The sequence below is a fragment of the Ammodytes marinus genome (assembly GCF_949987685.1).
Source record: "Ammodytes marinus genome assembly, chromosome: 14".
NCBI lineage: Eukaryota > Metazoa > Chordata > Actinopteri > Uranoscopiformes > Ammodytidae > Ammodytes > Ammodytes marinus.
The window spans coordinates 27,946,902-27,970,389 of record NC_137218.1 but is presented as its reverse complement, the minus strand read 5'-3'; the positions used below and the strand labels follow the sequence as shown (position 1 = coordinate 27,970,389).

Here is a 23,488-nt window from a genome sequence, read left to right as displayed (position 1 = left end):
AACAATATGTCATCTGGTCCACAGAATTGTGCAAAATGTCTTTAAAACAGGCTACAATTCATTCTTGCGTCAAAATATGCCAATGAAGAGGAAGCATGAGCATTTACCGATTTAAAAATAGGCCAAATTTATAAACTGGTCATGTTACAATTTAGAGAGCAATTGAAAGAGTCCGATGTGTGCAATAAGATGCCTTCATTATGTTATCTCTTTATAATATGATTATGAACTAGTTAATGTTGGTTTCAAGCTGTAGTCAACACCAGTTCAAGTCAAAACCAGTTTTAACCACAGTCTAGTTTTCTACAGAGACACCGAGCCTGGACAAGGATTGAAACATTTTCCATTCAATATTGGTTTTACTGAGTTAAGTGTGATGCAACCTAATGAATCACTCTGTGTAAGTGCAGCATGAAGATAGTAGAACAGTATTTTACTTTGAATCAGTGACGGTTGATTTAGCTAATGTAGCACTACTTCCAAACAAATTCCAGACATCGTTCAAGGGAGCACACAACAAAGGCTAATCTAATAGCCTACGTAGTCAAATAATGAGTTGCCGCTGTTCGCAGTGACTTTAACGTTGACATTCTTCCACTAAAAACCTTGTAAAAATGAGAGCACGAGAAAAGTCTGCACATACTGAACGTTAGATTTAAACAAAGAACTCATCTAGACTGGAGAATGTTAATGGACACAACGCAATACTTCTCATTCTCCCAAACATACCACCAATGACAGGGTTTCTTTGTTTTATTACAAACAAATACAGTACAAAGGCTCTACATATTCATTCAAAGCAACTTTTTCATTTTTTCTCAGTTGCTGATTAAAAAGTCACAATGCCTACGGCTTAGAAAAATATTCCTAAAGAGGTCGTGAAAATGGACCCATTTCAACTTTCAGTATTTTTACTTTCTACAAACTGATAGAATACATAAACAAACATTTTTCTTAATACATTGCAAATCATGATTTATTTACAGGGAGTCAAAACAGAGCCTGATGGAGAATGTGAACAGACTAGATCGATATACAGTACAACGTGCACAGAATGAAGACAAACCAACAACCTGACTTTGTAGCCCCCGTTCACAAATGCACTTTGAGAGAAATGATCCAGAGTGAACCCAGGACAGCTGTATGTGTGAACACAGATGTCAAGGTTGTTCCACCAGTTCATGTGTGAAAGCCCTTGACAGAAGCTGACATGAGCCGGAGTCCATTTGTTCAACTAGAATGGATGTGTGTTGAGCTTTGGCCCCCTCAGGATTGTAACAGTCTTTCAGTGTTTGAGTGTTGCATTAAGTCTATAGTCCGTGCAGGGTGGAGCTGATAATGTCCATGAAGGTGGCCTCCACACAGTAGCAGAGCTGGACATCAGGGTCACATCCTCCCAGCTCCTCTGCTCTTCTCTGGGGGAACGTTAACTTAGAGGTGCGTCCTCCTAGAGCCAGGGCCCCTGAAGGCTTCTCCTTCAGATACTGCAGACCTGAGGCACCAACACAACAGACTTATCATTCATGATACAACTTAAACAGTCACCATCTTTATCGCTACAGCACTCAACAGCTCCGGTCCTGGAAATCCATTTCCCCCATTCAAAAACCTCCACTGACATTTCAACAAATCCTTATATTTATATTTGTAATCATGGAACCAAGCCAACCAGCTACCCAAATATGTGAATAGTGTATAAAACATTTTATTCTGCGCAAAAAAGCCCGAAGGAAAAACCGAAAAATGGGTACAAGACTGTGAACATCATTTTGTCTTGGAGTGAAGGAACTACTTATCCCACAATCCAATGCGATTCCCTACTTTTTCTCAACAAACGATAGTTGAGCACACTTCTATCCAAACATACACATACCTTCTTTCTACATTTATGATTTATTATCTGCCATTTCTCTGCAGTACAAGACAAATGGCTGTAAAGTTCACCAATAGAAGTCGACAGGCGAACAAGTTTTCTTCTTCTTTTGTCTTTATTGCAGTTTTTCACTTATTCAGCCAAATGCCTCAAGTGCTTATTTTTATCCCTCGCTATTTTCGTATGAATCATTTTGGTTGCCGAACATTCGGTGCATCCCTAGTATGTACATATCTTGAATCAATAGATATATTCGGAATAAACGGACCCAACTTTTTCAAAATCTCCATGCTATATACACATTATCAATAGTTAAATTAGCCCTGGGTCAATCTGTGACAGTGCTGGTTGTTAGAAGCACAGTGGCAATGCCAGTGAAAACCAGAGTGCTCTATGATTTCACCCTCACATGCTGCAACAATGTGGATTCATGTGAAGTAATGAATCCAGTAAGTGCATGGTATAAATGAAAAAGTAGCAGTAGTTTATTTGACTGTCTTTTTGAAATGATAGCAGTTATGGGTATTGAATGATAACTCATAAGATGAGCTAACCGAGTTAACAACATCAAAAATGATGTTGGATTAGCTACTTTATTTTGTGATTTAAAAATGTATTATTTCTTATCATTAAAAGACTTAGACTGGGGATTTTTTTAGTTCATACTAAAAAAAGTCAATGATATATACTACATAAATACTGTATGAAATACTAGTGGTCACAATCAAACAAAAAATCTTAACAATGCCATTGAACAAGCCAGCCCAATGTTGAGCTATACTTACGGGCAATGAGAGGGTCAATGTCCCTGGCTTTGGTGGCTACATCTGAGGCACAGACCTGACCCACTTGAACTAGCAGAGCTGCTACATCATCATAGAGGGGAGGGAAGGCCTGGCAGAAGGACACCAGGCACGGCAGGATGGGCATGAAGAAGGAGAAACGCTTGGCACGAGTCAGCACTGAAACACACACACAAAGCATACATAATAAATACAACGGCTAATAGACTGGTACATACTGTACACTTCTAGAGTCATGGAAAGAGAATGTTGCACAAACAACAAAAGGCCAGATGGTGGCGGCAAAATATAGAGATAGTATACTGTAGTATACAACAGTTGATAAACTGAGAAGGGCTGCGTTGTGGTTTACAGTATACAGTGAATGTGCTGAAAATACATTTCAAATTCAATGAAGAAAACACAAAACATGATAAGTAGTCAAAGTCAAAGTGTTGCCTGACCTGTGAGGAGAGTGCCCATGACACTGATGGCCAACCTGGCAACACTGAGAGACTTGGGTAGAGCGTACTGGGTACACAGGTAAGACAGCAACTGGATGGCAAAGATCTGCAGACACACACACACACACACACACACACACACACATTGACACAACAGCTCAAATAAAAGCAGGACAGTGAGGGAGAGGCTGTGGCTCTGCTCCAGGATTTAGAGCCAAGAAGCAGAAAGAGGACGGGCCGCTCACCTGCTTCTCCAGCTGGGGCTGGGCCAGCAGCTCTGGGATGAAGTCCAGACAGATATGGATGGAGGGGATGCCTGCCACAGTGAGGGGCAGCAGAGCTTGAGGGTAACCCTGACAGAGAAAAGATCCACAGAGAGAAACAGGATGAGAAATTTCATGATACAAACCTGCAAAAATAAGGGGAAAATAGGGAATACACATGAAATTCAATCATGTAGTCATTAAGGTCCATCTATATTAAAAGGTGTGTGTCGACACAAAGCACAGCACAAAGCAGCGTCTGCTAGGCAGTGTAGACAAGGGGTGGATTAGTGTGACAGACTAAGGATTAGTTTGATGACGTCCACCATATGGCTGTCTGCTACTACTGGGAATGATGCAGTTACTTACTACTAAAACCATGGCAGAAAGGAATGACTAATGGGGTTAACATGACTTGGCTCTTCCTGAAAAACTGACTCCAAGGCATTTCCAGCAATATTGTACTATCCACTAGCCTGGAAATCCAGACCCATATCTAGAACAATATAGGGTCTGGCCACGATCAATAGAACTTCCCAACTTAAGGGGCGGGACCTATGCGTGCATTTCAATACCACTGCACGCAATTGCAGTGTTTCCCCCAGCGCTTTATAGCTAAGGTGGCCGCCTTAGCAACGCCAGCCCCCCGCCTTGACTACCAACCACCCCCCCCCCCCCCCCCCCAAAAAAAAAAAATATATATTTTTTTTTTAGTGCTGCACAATTAATGTACTAGCAAGCGCGATGTGTACTTATACATGGGCATAACTGCGCGAAAGGCCGCGATTTCGCGGTAAAAAGCATGTGTCTCCAAGCGTTTCTCTATCAGCTGCTCTGTGTCCGCGGCTTTGTGCGCGCGACCGTACTGCACCGCGCGACTACGACATGCACGCGGGAGAGTTAAACGAGCAGAAGCAAACCGACATTTAACTGGTGGCGATAATAAACGCGGTGCAGTTCTATGGGGATATTTAGCTGAACAGAAAGAAGTGCTCTGCAAAGCTAGAACAGTTTAAGACTCCACATCACCGTGGCAACACAACCTATCTATCAGCTCAGAAAGCGCAGAGAAAAGTTTGATGAATGCATGAGAGTGATGGCCCAGCCAAGTTTCAGTAAGTGTTTACAGAAGTGCCACACTGTTACTGTCTTTGACCTTTGGAGAAATGTATTTAGTCATTTTAAGGGGAAAACACATTGTATTTATTATTTCAACTATTGAGTTATTTTTCAAACAGCATGCTAGTGTAGGCCAAGAAGATTTATTTTCTGAATTTTCAATGCTGCTTTATTTTTATGTTTTAAATGTGGAAATACATGTGAAAACGACCAATAAACTCTGTATTTAAAAAGAAATCAAGCAAGTAGGCTAAACACAACCATTAATGAATTATAGGCTATCGCATCACAATAGGCCTATTGTCCACAATAATCGCACAACAGCCCCCCATCCAAAAAGGAACTTTAAAGTTGAATTTTCACTTTTATGTGCATACACATGTTGAGTGTATGGTCCATTATTTGTATTTAGTGTGTCTGTATAGTATTGCACCAAAACAGTAGAAGTTTTCTTTAATTGTGCTTTGTACTGCATGTTTGCACATCATTTGTACCTGCACATAGCAAACAAAATTGCACAACTGTAAGGTCAGTGTCTGTTGTATTCAAATTAACAGTTTATTTCTTTACTGCGCATTGGCATCTTTGAGCAAAATACCCCCCAAATTTTCGCCGCTCCTCCGATGACCCAGGGCAGTGACCACCTTGACTAAGCCATTTTCTGGGGGAAACACTGAATTGGATAGCACTATAACCAATCAGAGCAAGAAACAAGGTGACGTATTAAGCCCTGTTCGTTTAGCGAACAGCGAGGTTAACTGGTAAATTAAACGTTTGCCGTGGTCATTCGGCAAAACAGAACATTCCACTTACTTGCTAACAAAATATTTGAGTGCCGTCTTCCAAATCGTTAAGTGTCGAGGCCAAAGCCGTCTCAAACTCAAACAACGTATCCGCAGCCATCTCTGTTGTTTACTATCACGGCTTCGACGGCGCATGCGCAGCACTGTCGTCATCCGGTTACATCCCTCCCAGAGCCCCATACAAAGGGCTCTGGCCCGCCCATATCAGAAAGAACCAATTGAAACATAGGTCAGAATTTTGTGACATATTTAATGAGCTTCAATGGAGAGTGTCCAGACCAACAAGCTGAGCAAATTTAATTTGTCGGAGGCAGGTCTGAATTTCCAGGGTATTTGCATGACAAAAACACTTACTCATGCCTTGTTTCCACCTAGCAGAGCGGGTTGGGTCGGAGCGGCTCGGTCCGCTTATTTGGCAAAAGGTGGCGTTCCACACTACCGTACGTTGATTGGTTGAAATAATAATTTCCGCATTAAACCACCGTGTGTATTCACCTCGGCAAGAGTGAAGAGAGTCTTGTGTGTAGCGAAAAATGGTGGCGCAGCACTGTTTATTGTGTGGTGTTTTTCCACTTAATTGAATTAATCAGTGGGCTACACTGTGTCCCGCTGCTCCGATGTCACCATAGTTACATAGCTGCCGCAGCCAGCACTGTTCCCTCACTGTCTCTGTAGGCTTGCACCGAGACATCTCTTTGCATTTACCGGCGTTATACCTTGGGTTTTGTGATCCGTTGCACCCCTACCTACAATCTCTGATTATCACCTCCATGTTACAAACAGGGACCATGCACCATTTGCATAAAATGAAAGCAGTTAAAGCCCGTACACAAGCCTACCTGAAAGTGGACCAACTTGGCGATGTTGGGGTCTGCGATAAACATCTGATGCAGTAGACAGCAGATGAGACACTGCACCTCCCTCAGGTCACTGAGCAGGCCTCCCTGTGGGTCTGCGTGGTCCATGCTGCCCCTGGCTCTCTGCCCCTGGGTGGCTTTCCCTGGCTGGGGGCCCCTAATGCTCCGCAGCAGGCTCTCTGTGTCGGTCCCCAGCTGCTGCTCTGAGGAGGTTGGCAGACAAACCTCCAGGAGAATCTGGACTGCTGCACTGTCCTGTGGTAGAAGAGATGCAGGTGGTGGTCGCAGGGATGCAAACAGGTGAGGGGTCAAAAAAGTGAGTACATACTGATACCTATGACTCGTTGGGCGCACGCGACGCCGCAACTCATATTTAACGCAACGTCTAGTGTTTTCAACGTAAAGATTAGTCCAGGGAGGGGGCGCCCTTAGCTCAGTTGGTAGGGCCCCCCCCCCCATGGGCCTCGGCCATCAGCGGACCCGGGTTCGATTCCAGCCCGCGGTCGTTCTCTGCATGTCACTCCCCTCTCTGCCCCATTTCAACTCTGTCTCTACACTATCAATAAAGCATAAAAATGCCAAAAAATATAAATAAAAGATTAGTCCAGGGTGACAAACTAATTTTCACAAAGGGCTACTCTACAAAATGAGAATCAAACTAAGGGCCAGACATGTCATTTACTGACATGCCTTCTTTTTAAAAGCAACATATCTAGGTATATAACCTACATACATACAGGGCAGGGGCATAGGCTAGATTTTGCTTCGACATTTTGGGGCGAGAAATTATAGGTGCTACCCCAGAAATTTTTTAATGTCAAACACTTAATTTCCTGCATTCTGGTTGATTTCTATCCACCAATCTGTGCTTTTTCTGCATCAATTTATGGTGGAAATGTCTATTTTTCTGTGACGGAAAAGACAACATTCGGTTTCCTGGTGCAAACATATCACATGTTATGGGTATTTTTTTGTTATAGTCTCTGACCCTCCCCTTCATTTTTAACTTCATACCACAATATTTTGGCCTTTGTGCTTTATCATTACATGAAAATGGGAGTTCTGAGTATGCACAAGATACAAAGTGTGTGCGAATGTGTCAGTTAGTGGTTGAAATACCTGCGCAGCCAGAAGGGCGTTCTTCAGCTCTTCCCTGGTCACCTCGGGGGTCTCTGGCTGTCCGGGCACGCCCAGGTTGGAGACTGTCTGGCTCTGTCGATCAAAGTCACCCGTCTCCTTCAGGTGGCTGTGTAGGTGGGCTTTAGAGGCCAGCAGGTATCCATTCAGCATGTGAAGGACAATGTCCATCAGAGGAGGACACCTGGCAAAAAAAAAAGAAAAAGTAAATTTTGTTTGGTTAGTTATGAATTACTGGTCTGGGGTCAATAGCGAGGATAGACTGGTGCGCATTCACAAAACCTAGGTTCTGATTACACAAAAAAAATCAACAGGAGTTAAAAGTAAGGTGCTCAGTGGCATCAAAGTTACCTTAAGCTTCTTAAATATATGTGGATAGTATAGTTAATGCCCAGAGACAAATATAATTTGTGAGCGCACTTTTTTTTAAAGATTATTTTTGGCATTTTCAAGCTTTATTTGATAGTACAGAGTTGAAATAGGGAGACAGAGAGAGAGAGAGGGTGGGGGTGACGTGCAGTAAAGGTCCACTGCAACGAAGGCCGGAGCCGATATGGTATGCGCTCTATCCACTATGCCACCGGAGCGCTCATGAGCAAACTTTTAACTGATAAACAAAAATCATAGCGAGCCATACATTTAAATTAAAAAACACACTCCCACTTATGCATTTCTATGTAAGCACACACCCGGGTTAGCCTGCGTGTCCTGTAGTTACCTGTAGACCCTTTGATCACAGCGCAGTACAATGAGAGGATCCACCATCAGGTCGTTCTGAGTGTACCTCTGCTGCCTCAGCAGCTTAGCTGAAGGCTGGAGGGCGTTCACTGTCATCACCCACAGCCTGCAAAACACACACACACAAGTTTAAATGCTCATGCAGTATTTTCAAGTGAAGCAAATACACAACCTGACATGGAGGTTTTAAGTATTTTTGCCCAATTTACGGAGCCTAATCCCTTAAAGATTAATTTAAAAAAAATTAAAAGACTGATAGCATATGAAAATACATTATGGCACATCTCCAGGTGAACTTCTAACCAAACATTATAATCAGGAACTTTCTACTCTTTTCCCAAAAAAGGTTTATTGTATTTTGGAAGAAAAATTGAAAAAATAAGACACTTGTGTAGGGATTTAACGTATTCAATTATTCAGTTAGTTTTCCTGTGGCAGCATTTCACCTTCAATCTCTAATCAGTGGATCTGTGTTATATTTGCCCTCCTCTTGTATTGCCCTCTGCAACATTCAATACTATGAGAGGAAATGGTGAAAACCCATATGGATGGATAGGATGTCTGCTCACAGCTTTGGTAACTGTGCTTTGCATTTCTTGCTATATTTTTTTGTATTTATTTAATATTAACATTTATCTTTTTTAAAGTTGCCAAGTTCTAATTAGTGAGGAGACACTAGGCATAATAAAAACGCTCAAAGGCAGTCAGACAATATTCCATAATATACTATCAATTATCTGGGTCTCTATGGAATTTACTTCCACAATGTAAAACCAATTAAATATTCCAATTACCCCAATGTATCATTCCCCTGTTACTTTTCACAGGTGTTCTCATATGGAGGCTGTCACAGGACAATTTTCAATCCATTGTCCATGACACCTTACAGTGTTCAGGGCATGTACCTGCGGGGCATGACTGTGTTGAGGCCCATCCACAGGTTGTTGAGGGTCTGCAGTATTCGGCGGGGCACGGCCGGCTCCAGCAGCAGAGCCATGCTGGCTGTGAGGGCCTCTGCGTAAGGGATGAGGTCTCCGGGGGACAGCAGCGTTAAATGCTCCAGGATCCGCATCAGCCTGGGACTGCTGGATGGTAACTTCTGGAAGGCTAAGGACAAAAAGTTCATGAATCTTCAAAGTCTGGAGCCCTGTTCCGTTTTCCCAGAACTGACGTGGACCAAATGTGCACACTTAACTGAATAGACGCAAAAATAGTGTCAAAACTACAGAATAAAAACTAAAATACTGAGTAGGTTGTCCACTTGAAAGGTCAAATTCAAACCAATGTCCCAGTCTGTTGAGTGTTTTGTTCTAATAAAGCCCTGTTCACCTCCTATCACTAAGCCCAGGAGGAGGATTAGCTATTTTCACCATTCCGACCATACTTTCTCATTCATAATGAATCAATTTATTGTGTTTCTTCTCACCATTATCCAGAAAAACATTGCAATGCAGGGGACAAAGACACCCTGGATGCATGCATACTATGCATTTGTGCTTAGTTGCATAAATACATGAAATATCAATGTGTAATTGGTACACGTGTCAAGCTGACTATCTGTTTCCCTTTTGTCTTCAGCAAAAAATCCAAATACAGCATAATCCTTTAAACCCTGAAGGATTAACCATTAAGATTATAAGGTTGCAGTTTGAAAACGGCCACAGCTGTAATTGTTTGAATCGCTACAAAACTGTCACGCCCATCTATACGCTGACGACACAGTATTATATTGCATTTCTGATTCAGTGCATCAAGCTATTCAGAACCTTCAGTGCTCTTTTAACACTCTGCAGGACTGTCTAGTGGACCTCAGACTGGTTCTAAATACAGACAAAACCAAATATATGTGTTTCTCCAGAGCAAAAGCTAAAAACTTCAATGATCTCAATATTTTCACAAAAAATGGATTTCTGATTGAAAGAGTCGCTGAATATAAATATCTCGGCATCTGGATAGATGATACACTCACTTTTAATTTTCACATCAAAAATCTTGTATGTCGTCTCCGACAAAAGAAATTGGCTGTTTTTATAGGAACAAATCCACCTTTCCTTATTTCTGTAGGAAAAGGATTATCGAGGCAGTTTTTATGTCTGTCCTAGATTATGGTGATGTGATTTATCGGCATGCATCACATTCATGTCTTAAACACCTGGACTCTGTTTTTCACTCTGCATTAAGGTTCATTACAGGACATGTTTATGACACACACCATTGTGTTTTATATGAAAATGTTGGGTGGTTCTCTCTTAAAGAAAGACGTGATGCACATTGGCATATTTTTATATATAAAGCCCTGACCGGAAAGCTACCACTCTATTTGACAGAAATGCTGCATATTTCAGATGGGCTTTATCAAACCCGCTCAACTGACATGCTCATGTTATATGTTCCATACGCCCGGTCTGACCTTGGTAAAACTGCTTTTAGCCACAGTGCCCCTGACTCCTGGAACAGCCTACAACATCAAATTAAAATAAATACACTTATATCTGTTAACCAATTTAAACTTATTATTTTGAATCAGCCCCACTCCACTTGTAACTGTTTTAATTAGGCTATTGTTCTGCTTAATTCAATTGATCTGAATGTTTTAATTGTTGTTGTCTCTTTATAAGCTTATTGTGTATTCTCATTGTATATTGTATTTCTGTAATTGACTCGACGTCATTGTAAAAGAGGGTCACCCCTCAATGATCTTTCGAGGATAAAGATCTCTCTTACACCAGTGGCTCCTAGGTTAGTGTCACTGGTTTGGAGATCAAATCTTGCTGGGTGCACTTTGCTCAATTAAATTTTATGTCTGAATTAGGGCTTTGACAATAATCGAAATACCGCGGTTATGTACGGTGTTATAACAGCAGTCACCGTTGGTTTCTGTTTCTTTACTAATGAATGTTACATTCTGTAAATGGTTTGCAAGAAATGTACACATTTAAAAACATTATTTGTAATCTTCTGCCTTCCGTTCATGGCTATCATTAGCCTATATTTGAATTTGAATTACATTTTTTTTTGTAATAACATTTAGTCTATTCCTAGGCTTCATTCTTGTAATATTTAAAGATGACGTATAAAACATTTCTATAAAGTTCAAGTTAAAAAACTTCTGATTAATTTTGTATGGAGCAAGCAATGGTGAGTCATATTAATGTGAACACAATGAAAATGTTATTTCTAAAACAATATGGCAATATTACAGTTTTTTTCGATCGCTAACCCACAGTGGGCACAACTGAAGCTCAATGTGCAAAACTCTAACTACAGTCTGCCCTACCAACAGTCATTGGAGCTGAACAGTTCACTTCACCTGCAAAATAGGCTCAGTGCAGCAAACACTATGAACCAGCCTCATTGAGATAACACACACTGTCACTCAGAACATGCTCCGAGTACAAACACTAGCATCAAACCCCATACACAAATTACAAACTTTTAATCTTTACAGTTTGAATAATTTGAGTTATTTCACACAAATTACGTAATATTTTCTTTGATGAAAGGGTGAAATTATTTCACATGAAATTGTTTATTTTATAACATACCAGTTTTTTAGGAAAACAAAAAGAAATGAAAATCAGAAGATTGCTTCAAAAGATACACATTTTGTATATCTTATTGAAAACATTTCCAAATGTAGTATTTATCTGTGTAAATATTCTATAATTGTAATACAGAAATCAATTCCTGTAATGTTGTCATTTACTGTAAGGATGCAACTCTAAGCTGTTTGTTTGCTGGAAAATTCGTATTACAGATGCAACTATAGATTTTTGCAGATTGGGTTGAACTCTCAACCCTGCCTCTCTCAATGAGAGACCATGATTCACAACAGGGTCTATCAGTGTAGCCCTTACTGTATTTCATCAGACATTACAGCTCTATGTCTTCCTCCACACATCCACACTCTCACTGCCACTCTTCTCCCTCCAACAACCTGCCTTCATTGGTCCATTTCCAAAAAAATATATATATTTTTGAGCTTTCCCTTTATACTGTATATGTTCACTAACAAGTCTAAAACAAGACAACTTGCAATCCGCGGTGTTTGAAATGCACTAGGCATTAATTCTGTTTTGAATGTGTGGTTTACAGTTGTGGCAGCAGTGTGTTTGCATTTGAAAAAAGTGCTGGAAATCCACAGTGTTGTGCAGGCTGTGGTTAAGCCATGAGATAGATTTGTAGAGTTTTGAAAATTGTGTTCAAGCAATGAAAAACGAGCTACAGTTTGGTCTGAATAGCGGTAGTGTTTTTACTATGCCAGATGTTGTTCCTGGGTAAGTGTACCCATGACAAAGGCATTTAGAAAAAACTATATACAAATATCATTCTTTGCAATAATGGTCTCGTGCTGTTACATGTAATTTATTTCAGAAATATTTCAAAGTTCCTCGTAGCACCTTTAACAGCAAAAGGTGGGAGCTCTAATTAGAAAATGAGCAGCTTATGCCTCTCACCCTGGTGCAGCTGGCTCTGGGTGTATCTGCAGGTGTTGCTGGGGAGCATCATTCTCCTCAGAAGGGGCAGGGTCCCAGTCACCTCCTCCTCACACACCCAGTCCTCCACTAGACACAGGTGGGGGAAGTTAGTGGCCAGCAGCCTCAGCAGGGCAGAGTGCAGACCTGGGAACAGAGAGGAAAGTTACCAAATTATGCTACCATAATTATGCAGACGACACACAAATTTATAATTATGCAGACGACACACAAATTTACATAACCATATCACCAGGAGACTATGGTCCGATTCAAGCACTAAGTAAATGCATTGAACAAATCAATGACTGGATTTGCCAAAACTTTCTTCAATTAAACAGCGACAAAACTGAAGTAATTGTCTTTGGTGCCAGGGATGAACAATCAAAAGTCAGCGCACAGCTTAAATCTGTTATGTTAGAAAGCACACACCAAGCTAGAAATCTTGGAGTAGTGATAGATTCCGACTTGAATTTCAAAAAACACATTAAATCAATTACTAAGTCAGCCTACTACCACCTTAAAAATATATCGAGAATTAAAGGGCTAATATCTCAGCAGGACTTAGAAAAACTTGTCCATGCATTTATTTTTAGTAGACTTGACTACTGTAATAGTGTCTTTGCAGGCCTTCCTAAAAAATCAATCAGACAGCTTCAGCTAATTCAGAACGCTGCTGCTCGAGTCCTCACTAGGACCAAAAAAGTAGATCACATTACCCCAGTTCTTAGGTCTTTACACTGGCTTCCTGTCACTCAAAGAATTGATTTTAAAATATCGATGATGGTCTACAAAGCCTTAAATGGTTTAGGGCCAAAATACATTACTGATCTGCTGATACGTTATGAGCCGCCCAGAGCCCTTAGGTCGTCTGGGACAGGTCTTTTAAAAGTCCCCAGAGCTAGGACTAAACAGGGAGAGGCGGCATTCAGCGTTTATGCGCCCAATGTCTGGAACGGACTGCCAGAGAGTCTGAGGTCCGCTGAGACTCTCAGCTCTTTTAAATCGGGTCTCAAAACGTTCTTGTTTCCCTTTTAACCTGTAATTTTTTTTTTTTTTTTTTGGTAAAATGTTTTAATTCTTTTATTTAAATGTTGTATTTTTATCCATGTTTTAAATTTGTTCATTTTTTTTTGTATTTGTATTCTTTATTTGATTTTAACCCTGTGAAGCACCTTGAGTGGCCCTGTGCCTGAAATGTGCTCTATAAATAAAGTTGCCTTGCCTTGCCTTGCCTTGCCATGTTAGTAAATCAAATGTTAGTATAGAGATTTAACCAAGCATTAAGACCATGTCTCACCCCCTAGTTCCTGCTGCAGTCCCTGGGCCTGAGTTACCAAGTACTTAATAGGGATCTGGTCCATCAAGGCTGCAGAGTAGGACCTTGGCTTCCTCTGCATCAGTGCTGAGAAAAAAGGAAAAAAGGGAGTGAACAAAAAAGTCTATAAGACAGGAAACGGAATGCAAGAAAAAAGGCCAAAGCAGCGTTTAAGTGTTGTATTTAGGCGGTGTAAGGCACCAGAGCTGCTGTGCTGATGCGTTGGAGGAGCGCAGGTGATTTCTCATTGATGTGGGTTCATTACCACTGCTGATGGGCTTCATTACTCCTTCCTTGAAGGCTGCAGGGGCACTTTGGGTAAACACAGCAATTAAAGAGATGGGCGTAAACTCTCCCATAAATCTGGCTTAATGGAGGGCAAGAGAGGAGCTCGTCATGGGAGAGAATAAACACTGACTAGGCTACCTGATATTGCGATATCTAACCTACAGCTGTCCTAGTTAGCTCCACTCCCATTGTACTTGGCTCTTTCTCTATGAAGCAGGCCAGAGAACAGGATGAATGGCTGCACATCCAGAGTGAGAGCATCTCATACCACTTCACAGAGGACAAACGCTGCCTTTCTCCTCTGACTGCCTGACAAATCCCTCCATATCTCAAACTAGGGGTGGGCGATGAGGCCTCAAAATGATATTTCCAGGAAATTTACGATAACGATATTTATGACAATATATATAAAAAAATATTAATAACACCGTAGGCAACATCAATGTCTGGTCATTGAATGCACTAGTAGAAAACACTGTCAGCTTGCTGTTTGCAGTGTCCGGCTGACACGCTGGTCTCGCTCTCGGTGTGTGCGTGTGTGTTGTTGAGTATCATGCGCGGTAGGGAACGGTAGGGAACGTGAACCCACGTGGTGGGTTATTATGGGTGAGTCATACGTCATTATATCATGATGTGACACTTTTTTAATCACGTAAAATTTTAAACCGGTATTATCGCGGGCGGTATGATATGGCACAGCCCTATCTCAAACACAATGCCTCCTTTACTGGAGCAGAGGACATGACAAAGAATTGGGCATGGGCCAGTATAATATTCTGACCGTACCTTAAGCAAATATACCACAGTATCATATCATGGTATTGCTATAACAGCTCTCAAATGTGTTACTTTGAAATGTCTGGCTAATGAATAAGAACGGTACAATGGAATATAGAGGTTTCAAATCTCAAATTTCTCAAACTGCGGTATACCCTTGACACCGGTTATCGGCCCATTGCCTACAATGGGTGCACTTTAGACAGGACGAAGAAGAGAAAATTACCCTAATGAACATGATTAGGGGCCCAAGGTGTAAGGTTGACCTGTCAGTGTGACACCTGTCACTGGGAGCCAACAGCACAGTGAGAGAGCAGAGGTATATGGGATACATGTTAAAGACTTGTTCATACCCAGTTGTTTGGTGCTGGCCAACAGGCTCTCCTCATACGACAGGATGTAGTAGAGGATAAGGAGTTGGGTTGTGATAGAGTAGCGCTGTCGTCCTCCTCGACTGCCCTCCCCTTGCTAACCAATAGAGAAAGAGACACATCCACAGATCAGAGACAGGCAGCACAAAATGGCCCTGCAACATCACTGAATGTGGGAATGGATCCATTCAATACATTCATCAGCCACACAAAAAATATCTGGAGCACTTTTCTTTTTTTTTTTCATACAGGTAAATCCCATTGAGACCGGAGACTCTAGGGAGACCTGTTCCCATTTACACAGTACCATTCACATACACACGTTCATACACCGATAGCAGGCTAACTATCAACATTTACACTAGGCAAGGTGGGTGAACTTTAGTCAATATTAACTAATTCAACAGATACTATTAATGTAAAATGAAGAACACCACACAAACACAAACCACAGACTGTTTATGGGGCCGTTTGAAGTTTTGACTCACGCCAGCAGAGCTCTGGAAGACACTGAGGATCTCCTGCTCAGTGATTGGCTGGTTGGTGGCCTCTGGGTTGGCCTTGGATGCCGGAGTGAGGATGGAGTTGATGTAGGCGTCAATTAGGGGAATCAGTTGGGTGTGGATGGGGGTAGTGGTTTCACACAGTTGGCGATAGATCCAATCCTAGAAAAAGGGACAGCAACGGATGACAAAATCCATGTTTAAAAAACAGGCTTTAACACTTAGCGGCTAGTCATCTGGTGGTCAATATGAGCCGTATATATTGCACGTCTCCCACCTTGATGGAGACTTTGTGCTTGGTGAAGGCTCGGCTTCGAAGCAGCTGGTAGATACAGTGAATGGGCAGGAATCCTGTGATGGTGGCACTTAGGTTGTTTGTCACTGCAACCCGCACAGCATGGGCTGTAACCACCTAAGCACCAAAAATAATACACAAGTTATGTGAAAGCAGAGATGCAAAATAGACAAAGAAAAACCTACAAATAGTGTTTTTATCTGTACATTGAGAACTATTAATTTAATATTTGTAGTTTGGCTTCTTCAATTATAAGCTTTTCTGGCTCTTCTGATGGAATGGAAATGCGAGGCTTCATGATTGCTCTATGACAGTTTTCCACTTCACTTTAAAACGGACTAAAGAAACATAAGAAAACCTATGAATGTGCTTTCATGTATATAAAGAGTTTTAACACCACATTATTCATTTGGCTACTATGAAGTTATAAAGAGTAAGATGTGTTTGTTTGATGGCCTGATAGTCACCGTGATGCACCATCGTACCACAGATAATGTTAATAATGATAACTAAGGAAAACACTAAGGAAAACTGCTGAGTATACATAAAGTATTCAGGGGTCAATTCAAAACCTTTAGGAGGGACATTTTATTTCATTTTGTTAAAGTTCTTAAAGGACAAGCGTTTACTTTCCTGAATGAACCTTAATGTAGAAAACAAGTGATTGTTGATGAGAATAACAGGCCTACATAAGTATACAAACAAATGATTGAACACTGGACTTAGCAGGTTGAAAATGTGCAAAAGAATAGATTGATAATGTATGCACCTGCTCTGTGAAGATCTCCTGTGTGAAGATAGTCTTCATCTTGCTCAGAGAGCTGGGCTTGATGGCAATCTGGATTAGTTTGGCAAACAAATAAAAAATAAAAAGATTAATAACAAACACCATGGTAACAAAAACTACATGGCAGGCTCAACGTTGAATTGAGAGGATTGCCCTGGAGGTGGGAAGAAGCAGGATCTAAATCCAATAACATTAACACACATCTTAGTGAAAAACACATTGAGACAGGAATACTACAGGTATCACACAGGTAGGACACAATAGTGCCCTTAATAAGTTATAACACAACAAATTGGCCACGCGGTATAGAGTGTATTTGTGTAGATATGTGTATCCTGCAAAGGTCTGTATGTGGAGCACTGGGGGCCAGGAGCTGGTCAGCCAGGCTCTCACTGCCTTCCACCTTACCTTCATCCCCAAAGTAGAGCACACCAACTCAATGATGGAGCTGAGCTGGTTGCTATGGAAATACATAGCAACCAGTAGTAGCATCTCTCCGAAAGAAGCCGCTACGCCTGCAGCACTGGAAGGACGACACACATAAGGAATGCAAGGCAAGTGAGAGACTAGCATCGCACAGGACAGACATTTGAATTCAATGATCATGCTAGTTGCATCAAGGTAGATAAGAGGTATGCACTTATTATTGTGATTATCATCATGTTATTACTATGTCACAATATAACTCATTAAAATCACATAGAGGGATCACAAAAACAACATTCGGAGGTGGTTTACGTCGCTTGTGTCCACATTCATTTGATAGTGGAAACAGCAAAGTGACTTTTGTCCACATTAGGGACCTCCTACTCAACTGCCGCCCCCTGCCTGAGCAGAAATATGTTGAAAATGCATCACTGGCGTTCATGCAGCTTTTATAGAAGCCTCATGAACGTTAGTTGCATCCGCCAGTATTGCAAATGACAAGCTTTCTGTCCTCTGTTTTTATTTCACTACGTAATTCTGAAAACACGGAAATCGCTGCTATTGACTGGTGAGCTGCAATGCAGCGACTTCCTGTTCTTATCTGCTTAAAAATAAAAGTCAACTCACGTTTGGCTAGTAACAGGCTTTTAATGTGAAGGCGCACAGGAAATATTCTGTTCGCACGTAAAGTAACTTAACTGCATATAGAAAGCCGTGTACTGGTGGTGGTGACAAGAGTGTAGCAGACGTTAGAAAAGCCGCCCGGCAAACACATCTTTCACCAGCCAAAGTGGTGTAATAATTTACTCGCCTAAGAGTTTTTACTTTTATAAACTATCTATGATATTTACCCGCATTTGGCGAGTGTTAATGTAGAGCCCTCTAAGCAGTGTTGTGCATCGCTCCTCCTTGTCTAAATGAGACAGTAGCCTATCTCGTCAACCTAGACTTGTAATTATCTTCGCACGTAATGCATTTTAATAGCAAATGCGATTAAAACTGTGGCACTGTACAGCCCTGTATGTTTACTTGTTTGAACCCCACCGGTTAAAAACACAAATGCAAACGGAAATGATGAACGTGTTGATTTACATACAGAGTGGGTAAATGGTATCCGATCACAAGTAGACAAAGAAGTCACATTTGAAAAGACAAGTGTGAACACACGGACTGAGAGCTGGCCACTTGTGATCAGATGACCAAAATCAAATCATAATCCCAGGTGGAAACCGGGCCTAAGACCCACAGGTCATCCCACTAGAACTTGCTGATCATGCCACATTATTAGAAAGAAAGACACCTTACCTCTCAAAGTATTCCTCCTCTTTGATCATCCAGCTCAGCCACATGACCATCAGCTGTTCTTGCTCCGGGGTGCTACACACACACACACACACACACACACACACATAAATTACACAATATGCAAAAAGACTTCTGGCAGGCGGCATGAAGTCACAACTCTTGACCACTGTTAGTTTGTGTTCCCGATGCCATTTGTATTTGCTGAATAAGTCAAAGAAGTGTATATGGCTGGTTGTATGTACCTGACCAGAGTAGGGAAGGCTAGCAGCTTGCAGAAGGACAGAGAGACAAAGCGAACGCCAGCAGGAGTGGCAGGGGGCCGGCTGGTCATCAACTGCAGCAGCTGCTCTGCCTCTTCATCTGTGGGTCTGAGGAGGGATCACATAGGATTCAGAATTAATATCAAGAAACATAATGTATTGACCGTAGAAAGCTTTTAATATCTGGACTGGACTAAATAAAGCATTCCCCATTTAAAAACAAGAGGACATTCAAATGGCAAAATCAAACTGTAAAATAGGGCAGCACAATTAAATCGTATAATTATCGTGATCTTGATTCATATATCTATGCGGTATAGCATAGGACTAGTCGGTTGAACGTTTAAACGTCCGCTGCCTCACTAGTCGGCACCAGAAATACTAGTCGGTTAGTGATGAATTGCCCATCGCTTGGACATAACATGTGTGTAGACCTATATGTGTGGGCTAGTAAAAGAGAGGGAGAGAGATAAAAAAAAAGGTGAGAACACAAAGCAAAGCAAAAAGGTTTTCTTGACCGCTGCCTTAAGGCCCGCTGTGTTTACTACTCGCGTTCATCAGATGATTTTTTCTTTTTCCTCCCGTCAGCTGGACGAACCCAAAACACACAGCGGGACTCGGTGGTCCAGTGATAAGTTAACAGTAGCCTACACTTACGTTTAACAAGAAACTTTATAAAGACAAGTGAAATAACAAATTCTGCCCAAACTAAAAGCTCTGCCTTGGATAACTTGACGGAGCGTGTGTCTGATAACGGGCCGTTATATTGATAATAAACAGCGCGTCGCACATTACAACAGCATTTACCTTAACAGCTTGGTAATTGTCTAGATTAAGAATGTTAAGGCTGAAGGGCTCTTAAAGCATTTACATTGTGCTTGGTTTTCTCACTGTTTTTTTAAATAGAGTAGTAGACTAATCTAAATTAAAACTTCCGTTTAAACGTTGGGGAAATGGGTCACTACGTGCATCCCTAATGATGACTCTCTTGTTCATATTCGCCTAGTCACACTGAATGTTGCAGGGAGGTCGCCTCTGGAGTGCAGGGTCGGAGGTTCAATCCCCCGTCTACCTGCCACATGTCGAAGTGTCCTTGGGCAAGACATTGAACCCCAAATTGCTCCTGATGGTTAGCTTGCACCCTGCGTGGTAGCTGCTGCTATCGGTGTATGAATGTGTGTGTGATTTGGTGAATGTGTACAAAACAATGTAAAGCGCTTTGAGTCTGTGAAAAACCAGGGAAAAGCGCTATATAAGTGGAGTCCAATGTTAACTCATTTGTTTTGGAACAATTCCAGCTACTATATAAATTACACTTGGCTACACAAGGCTTAATATATCAATTATAATACATTGATATATTAAGAATCATTTAAAAATAAAAATAAATAAGGCTTGAATTTACACTAGTAGCCTATTATTTAAATGCATTCCTCCTAAGTGCAAGGACAGTAGCAGTGTTGCACTTCAGTAAACTCACTGAAACTTGCCTGGGCCACTATCACTCTCTTGCATTCATCTGACTTTTCTATGTGCTGTCTGAGAAGATAGACTGGGAGTGTTGTCACAGGCACTTTAACTTAACAAGTTTTTCTCAGCACTTCTATCTGGTAAACGTGTCCGTACTTGAATCTAAAATATCCCTAAAGAGCAGACGTTGGTTTTGTTTTCCGCTACAGTTCAGTGTCGGCTTGGCCGTAACGTGGGTACACACACACACACACACACACACACACACACACACACACACACACACACACACACACACACACACACACACACACACACACACACACACACACACACACACACACACACACACACACACACACACACACACACACGCTGAGGAGCGCAACCAAAAAGACCAGAGGTTGGAATATTAACAGACACACACGCGCACATTTATTTACATTTAATCGCATTCGCAGCTATTTGTGCGGTTATGTAGTTGCACAAGCTCACTTCGCGACTGCAATTAGATTGATGGTGCAGCACTATTTAAATACAGTGGGGGGTTGTCCAAACTGATGACTTATTACATAACATAAAACATTTTTTGTGTGTGTCAGTAAATGTTTTTGTTGAAAAAAACAAGAATTGTTAGGAGAGAATAGTGATATAAAAAATATTTAAACAAAATTGTGAATCATTAACTTGATTCACAGTTAAGCGAATCGTGCAGCCCTACTGTAAAAACAATCAAATAGACATCAATCATGATAACATAATGATCAGATATCCAGAGGGAGGGCTACTGCGTCTTCCATTACTGTACCTGAGTCCTGCGATCCCCATGAGGGCACAGTAGAGTCGGAGCAGTGCGCTGGCCTTCACTACATGCTCCTCTCTGAGGCCAGAATACCCTGAGCCGGCCTCCTCCTCCATGCCCCGGTCATTGGGCATGTGTGTGCTGCGGGAGCGCGGCAGAATAGCCACCAGCTCCAGCAGCAGCTGTCTGCGCATCTGCCACAGCACAGAGCTGCTTTCTCTCTTTCGCTGGCACAACAGAGAGAAAGAGAGAGCAAGGGAGAAAGACAAGGGTCAACTGCTGTGCTCCCATCCAAGTGCTTACTCTAGGTCCAACCAGTTTGTACTTTAACATGATAAAGGACGAGCAATAAAAAATTCATTAACTAACAAGTGCCTGCATTTCCGCATTAATACCAACCAAGGTGATGCTACTCCAATTACTACGGACACAACACATGTTAACGCCTTATTCAGAATAGCTAATCAAGGGGGCGCCCTTAGCTCAGTTGGTAGGGCGTCCCCCCCATGGGCCTCGGCCAGCAGCGGATCCGGGTTCGATTCCAGCCCGCGGTCGTTCTCTGCATGTCTCTCCCCTCTCTGCCCCATTTCAACTCTGTCTCTACACTATCAATAAAGCATAAAAAATGCCAAAAAAAGTATATCTTTAAAAAGAATAGCTAATCAAATGTTATCATATTTCTAGATTTAGTTAGTTTACAAAACACATTTTCTCTACATGTATAATGCTATCATCATAAATCAAAACTAAATAATTTTGAGGAACCTGGAACCAAATGTTTGTAAACCAAACTGTGGGCCCTGCTGCTGTTAACAACAGTGAAAAGTTAACTTTTAATGAAGCTTTCTTACTTCAAACACTGTTATTTAAAGAACGTTTGTTTATCCAGTTTAGAATATAGCTTACACACCGTTCACTTCTCTGACACACATTAAGTTACATATTAGAGGGGTTCGCCTTTAGCTCAGTTGGTAAGTGTCCCCCCCATGGGCCTCGGCCAGCAGCGGACCCGGGTTCGATTCCAGCCCGCGGTCGTTCTCTGCATGTCACTCCCCTCTCTGCCCCATTTCAACTCTGTCTCTGCACTATCAATAAAAAGCATAAAAATGCCAAAAAAATATCTTTAAAAAAAAAATAATAATAAAAATTACATATTAGTGCACCTTTTATTTAGCCCTATTTCTTCCAGTACACTTGGATTAAGTGTGTGTGCAATGTGCATGGTTGTAATTAAGTAAAATTAGGTGCGATATAGGATAATCCATGGCCCCTCACCTGTTGTCCATTGCGAATAAACATGCTAAACCAGGTCCGGACTTTGCTGTTGGTACCCAGGAGCAGGCCGCTGACGTAAGACACCAGGGGACTCACCGCCTCATCCGCTGTGTCTGGTTTATAATCCAGAGTCAGAGCCACCCCCAGACCAGGCAGGTGACACTCCTCCACCTAACAATACACACAATAACATAGGGAATGAGACTCAAAGACAATCCATCTCCTATTATATACTTAGAAATTAAAGTTATACATCATGTTTGAGTTATTTTAAAAAAAACTAACAAATAAACAGCAGTTTTCATTATATGATTGCAAAGCCCATGGCCATGTCACCATTTTATTGCTCTGAGAATGCTAATGCATCCTTTAGCGAGACTTTGAATTTCTACTAGCTCCTCGGGCCTCATTCAATAACTGACCTTGTGCTGTAACCTCCTTGAGAGCAGGAGGAAGCAATAAGACTCCCATCAGGGATAGTATTCACAATATCAGTACGGACATACATTGTCTGTGTTTCTAGCGTTTATTAAGTGAGTTTGTGTGAGATAACTAGTAATGTTAAGCATATCACTAGTCCATACAATTGGTAATAAAAAAAAAAGTTATTAGTTAATATGCCAATTATTTTCTTGATAAATTGATTAGTTGAGTGGTCCATAAAATGTGAAAAACTTCAGAAGTAACAGCTCAAAGAGGGTTTGCTGGCAATTCATTCTTAATTTACAACGCTGTGTAACTCATGGCATGTATTATTTTCAACTGATGGTATACAAATATACAGTATATTTGATACCATCAGTTATAATATTATAGTATGACTATAATATTGATTACATTAAAAGATGAAATTATGACACCACCTTTGTTAAACCTGCATTAACCTATTTTCGTTGGCTGGAGGTTATAAATTAAACGTCCAGCAGTGATGGAGTAACAATCATTTATTTATTGTTGTGTTTTGTATCCAGCTGATGAATGTAGGAGTGATATTCACTCTGATTAATTCAGTTTTTGGTCTTACCATCAACTTCTGAGGTAAATATGCGCTTGCTTAATGCTCCATTGTGTTGACCAGAAAGATTTAAACTAAAAGATGA

General features: G+C 41.3%; 1 protein-coding gene across 1 annotated transcript in view; it reads right to left on the bottom strand.

Moving 5' to 3' along the window:
* Positions 1–744: 744 nt before the first annotated feature.
* The window catches only part of ints2 (integrator complex subunit 2), a 30,655-nt gene continuing 7,911 nt past the window's right edge, over positions 745–23,488 (bottom strand). The window contains exons 7-25 of the mRNA XM_080040408.1: positions 22,389–22,559; positions 21,120–21,340; positions 18,824–18,949; positions 18,582–18,653; positions 17,259–17,373; positions 16,833–16,901; positions 16,046–16,180; positions 15,754–15,930; positions 15,248–15,362; positions 13,812–13,916; positions 12,494–12,658; positions 8,942–9,143; positions 8,017–8,142; positions 7,281–7,482; positions 6,144–6,416; positions 3,365–3,472; positions 3,120–3,225; positions 2,659–2,835; positions 745–1,492 (exon numbers count right to left, since the gene is read on the bottom strand). Coding sequence (XP_079896534.1) covers positions 1,311–1,492; positions 2,659–2,835; positions 3,120–3,225; positions 3,365–3,472; positions 6,144–6,416; positions 7,281–7,482; positions 8,017–8,142; positions 8,942–9,143; positions 12,494–12,658; positions 13,812–13,916; positions 15,248–15,362; positions 15,754–15,930; positions 16,046–16,180; positions 16,833–16,901; positions 17,259–17,373; positions 18,582–18,653; positions 18,824–18,949; positions 21,120–21,340; positions 22,389–22,559 — 2,847 coding nt within the window. The 3' untranslated portion in view covers positions 745–1,310. The remainder of the gene's footprint in view (positions 1,493–2,658; positions 2,836–3,119; positions 3,226–3,364; positions 3,473–6,143; positions 6,417–7,280; positions 7,483–8,016; positions 8,143–8,941; positions 9,144–12,493; positions 12,659–13,811; positions 13,917–15,247; positions 15,363–15,753; positions 15,931–16,045; positions 16,181–16,832; positions 16,902–17,258; positions 17,374–18,581; positions 18,654–18,823; positions 18,950–21,119; positions 21,341–22,388; positions 22,560–23,488) is intronic.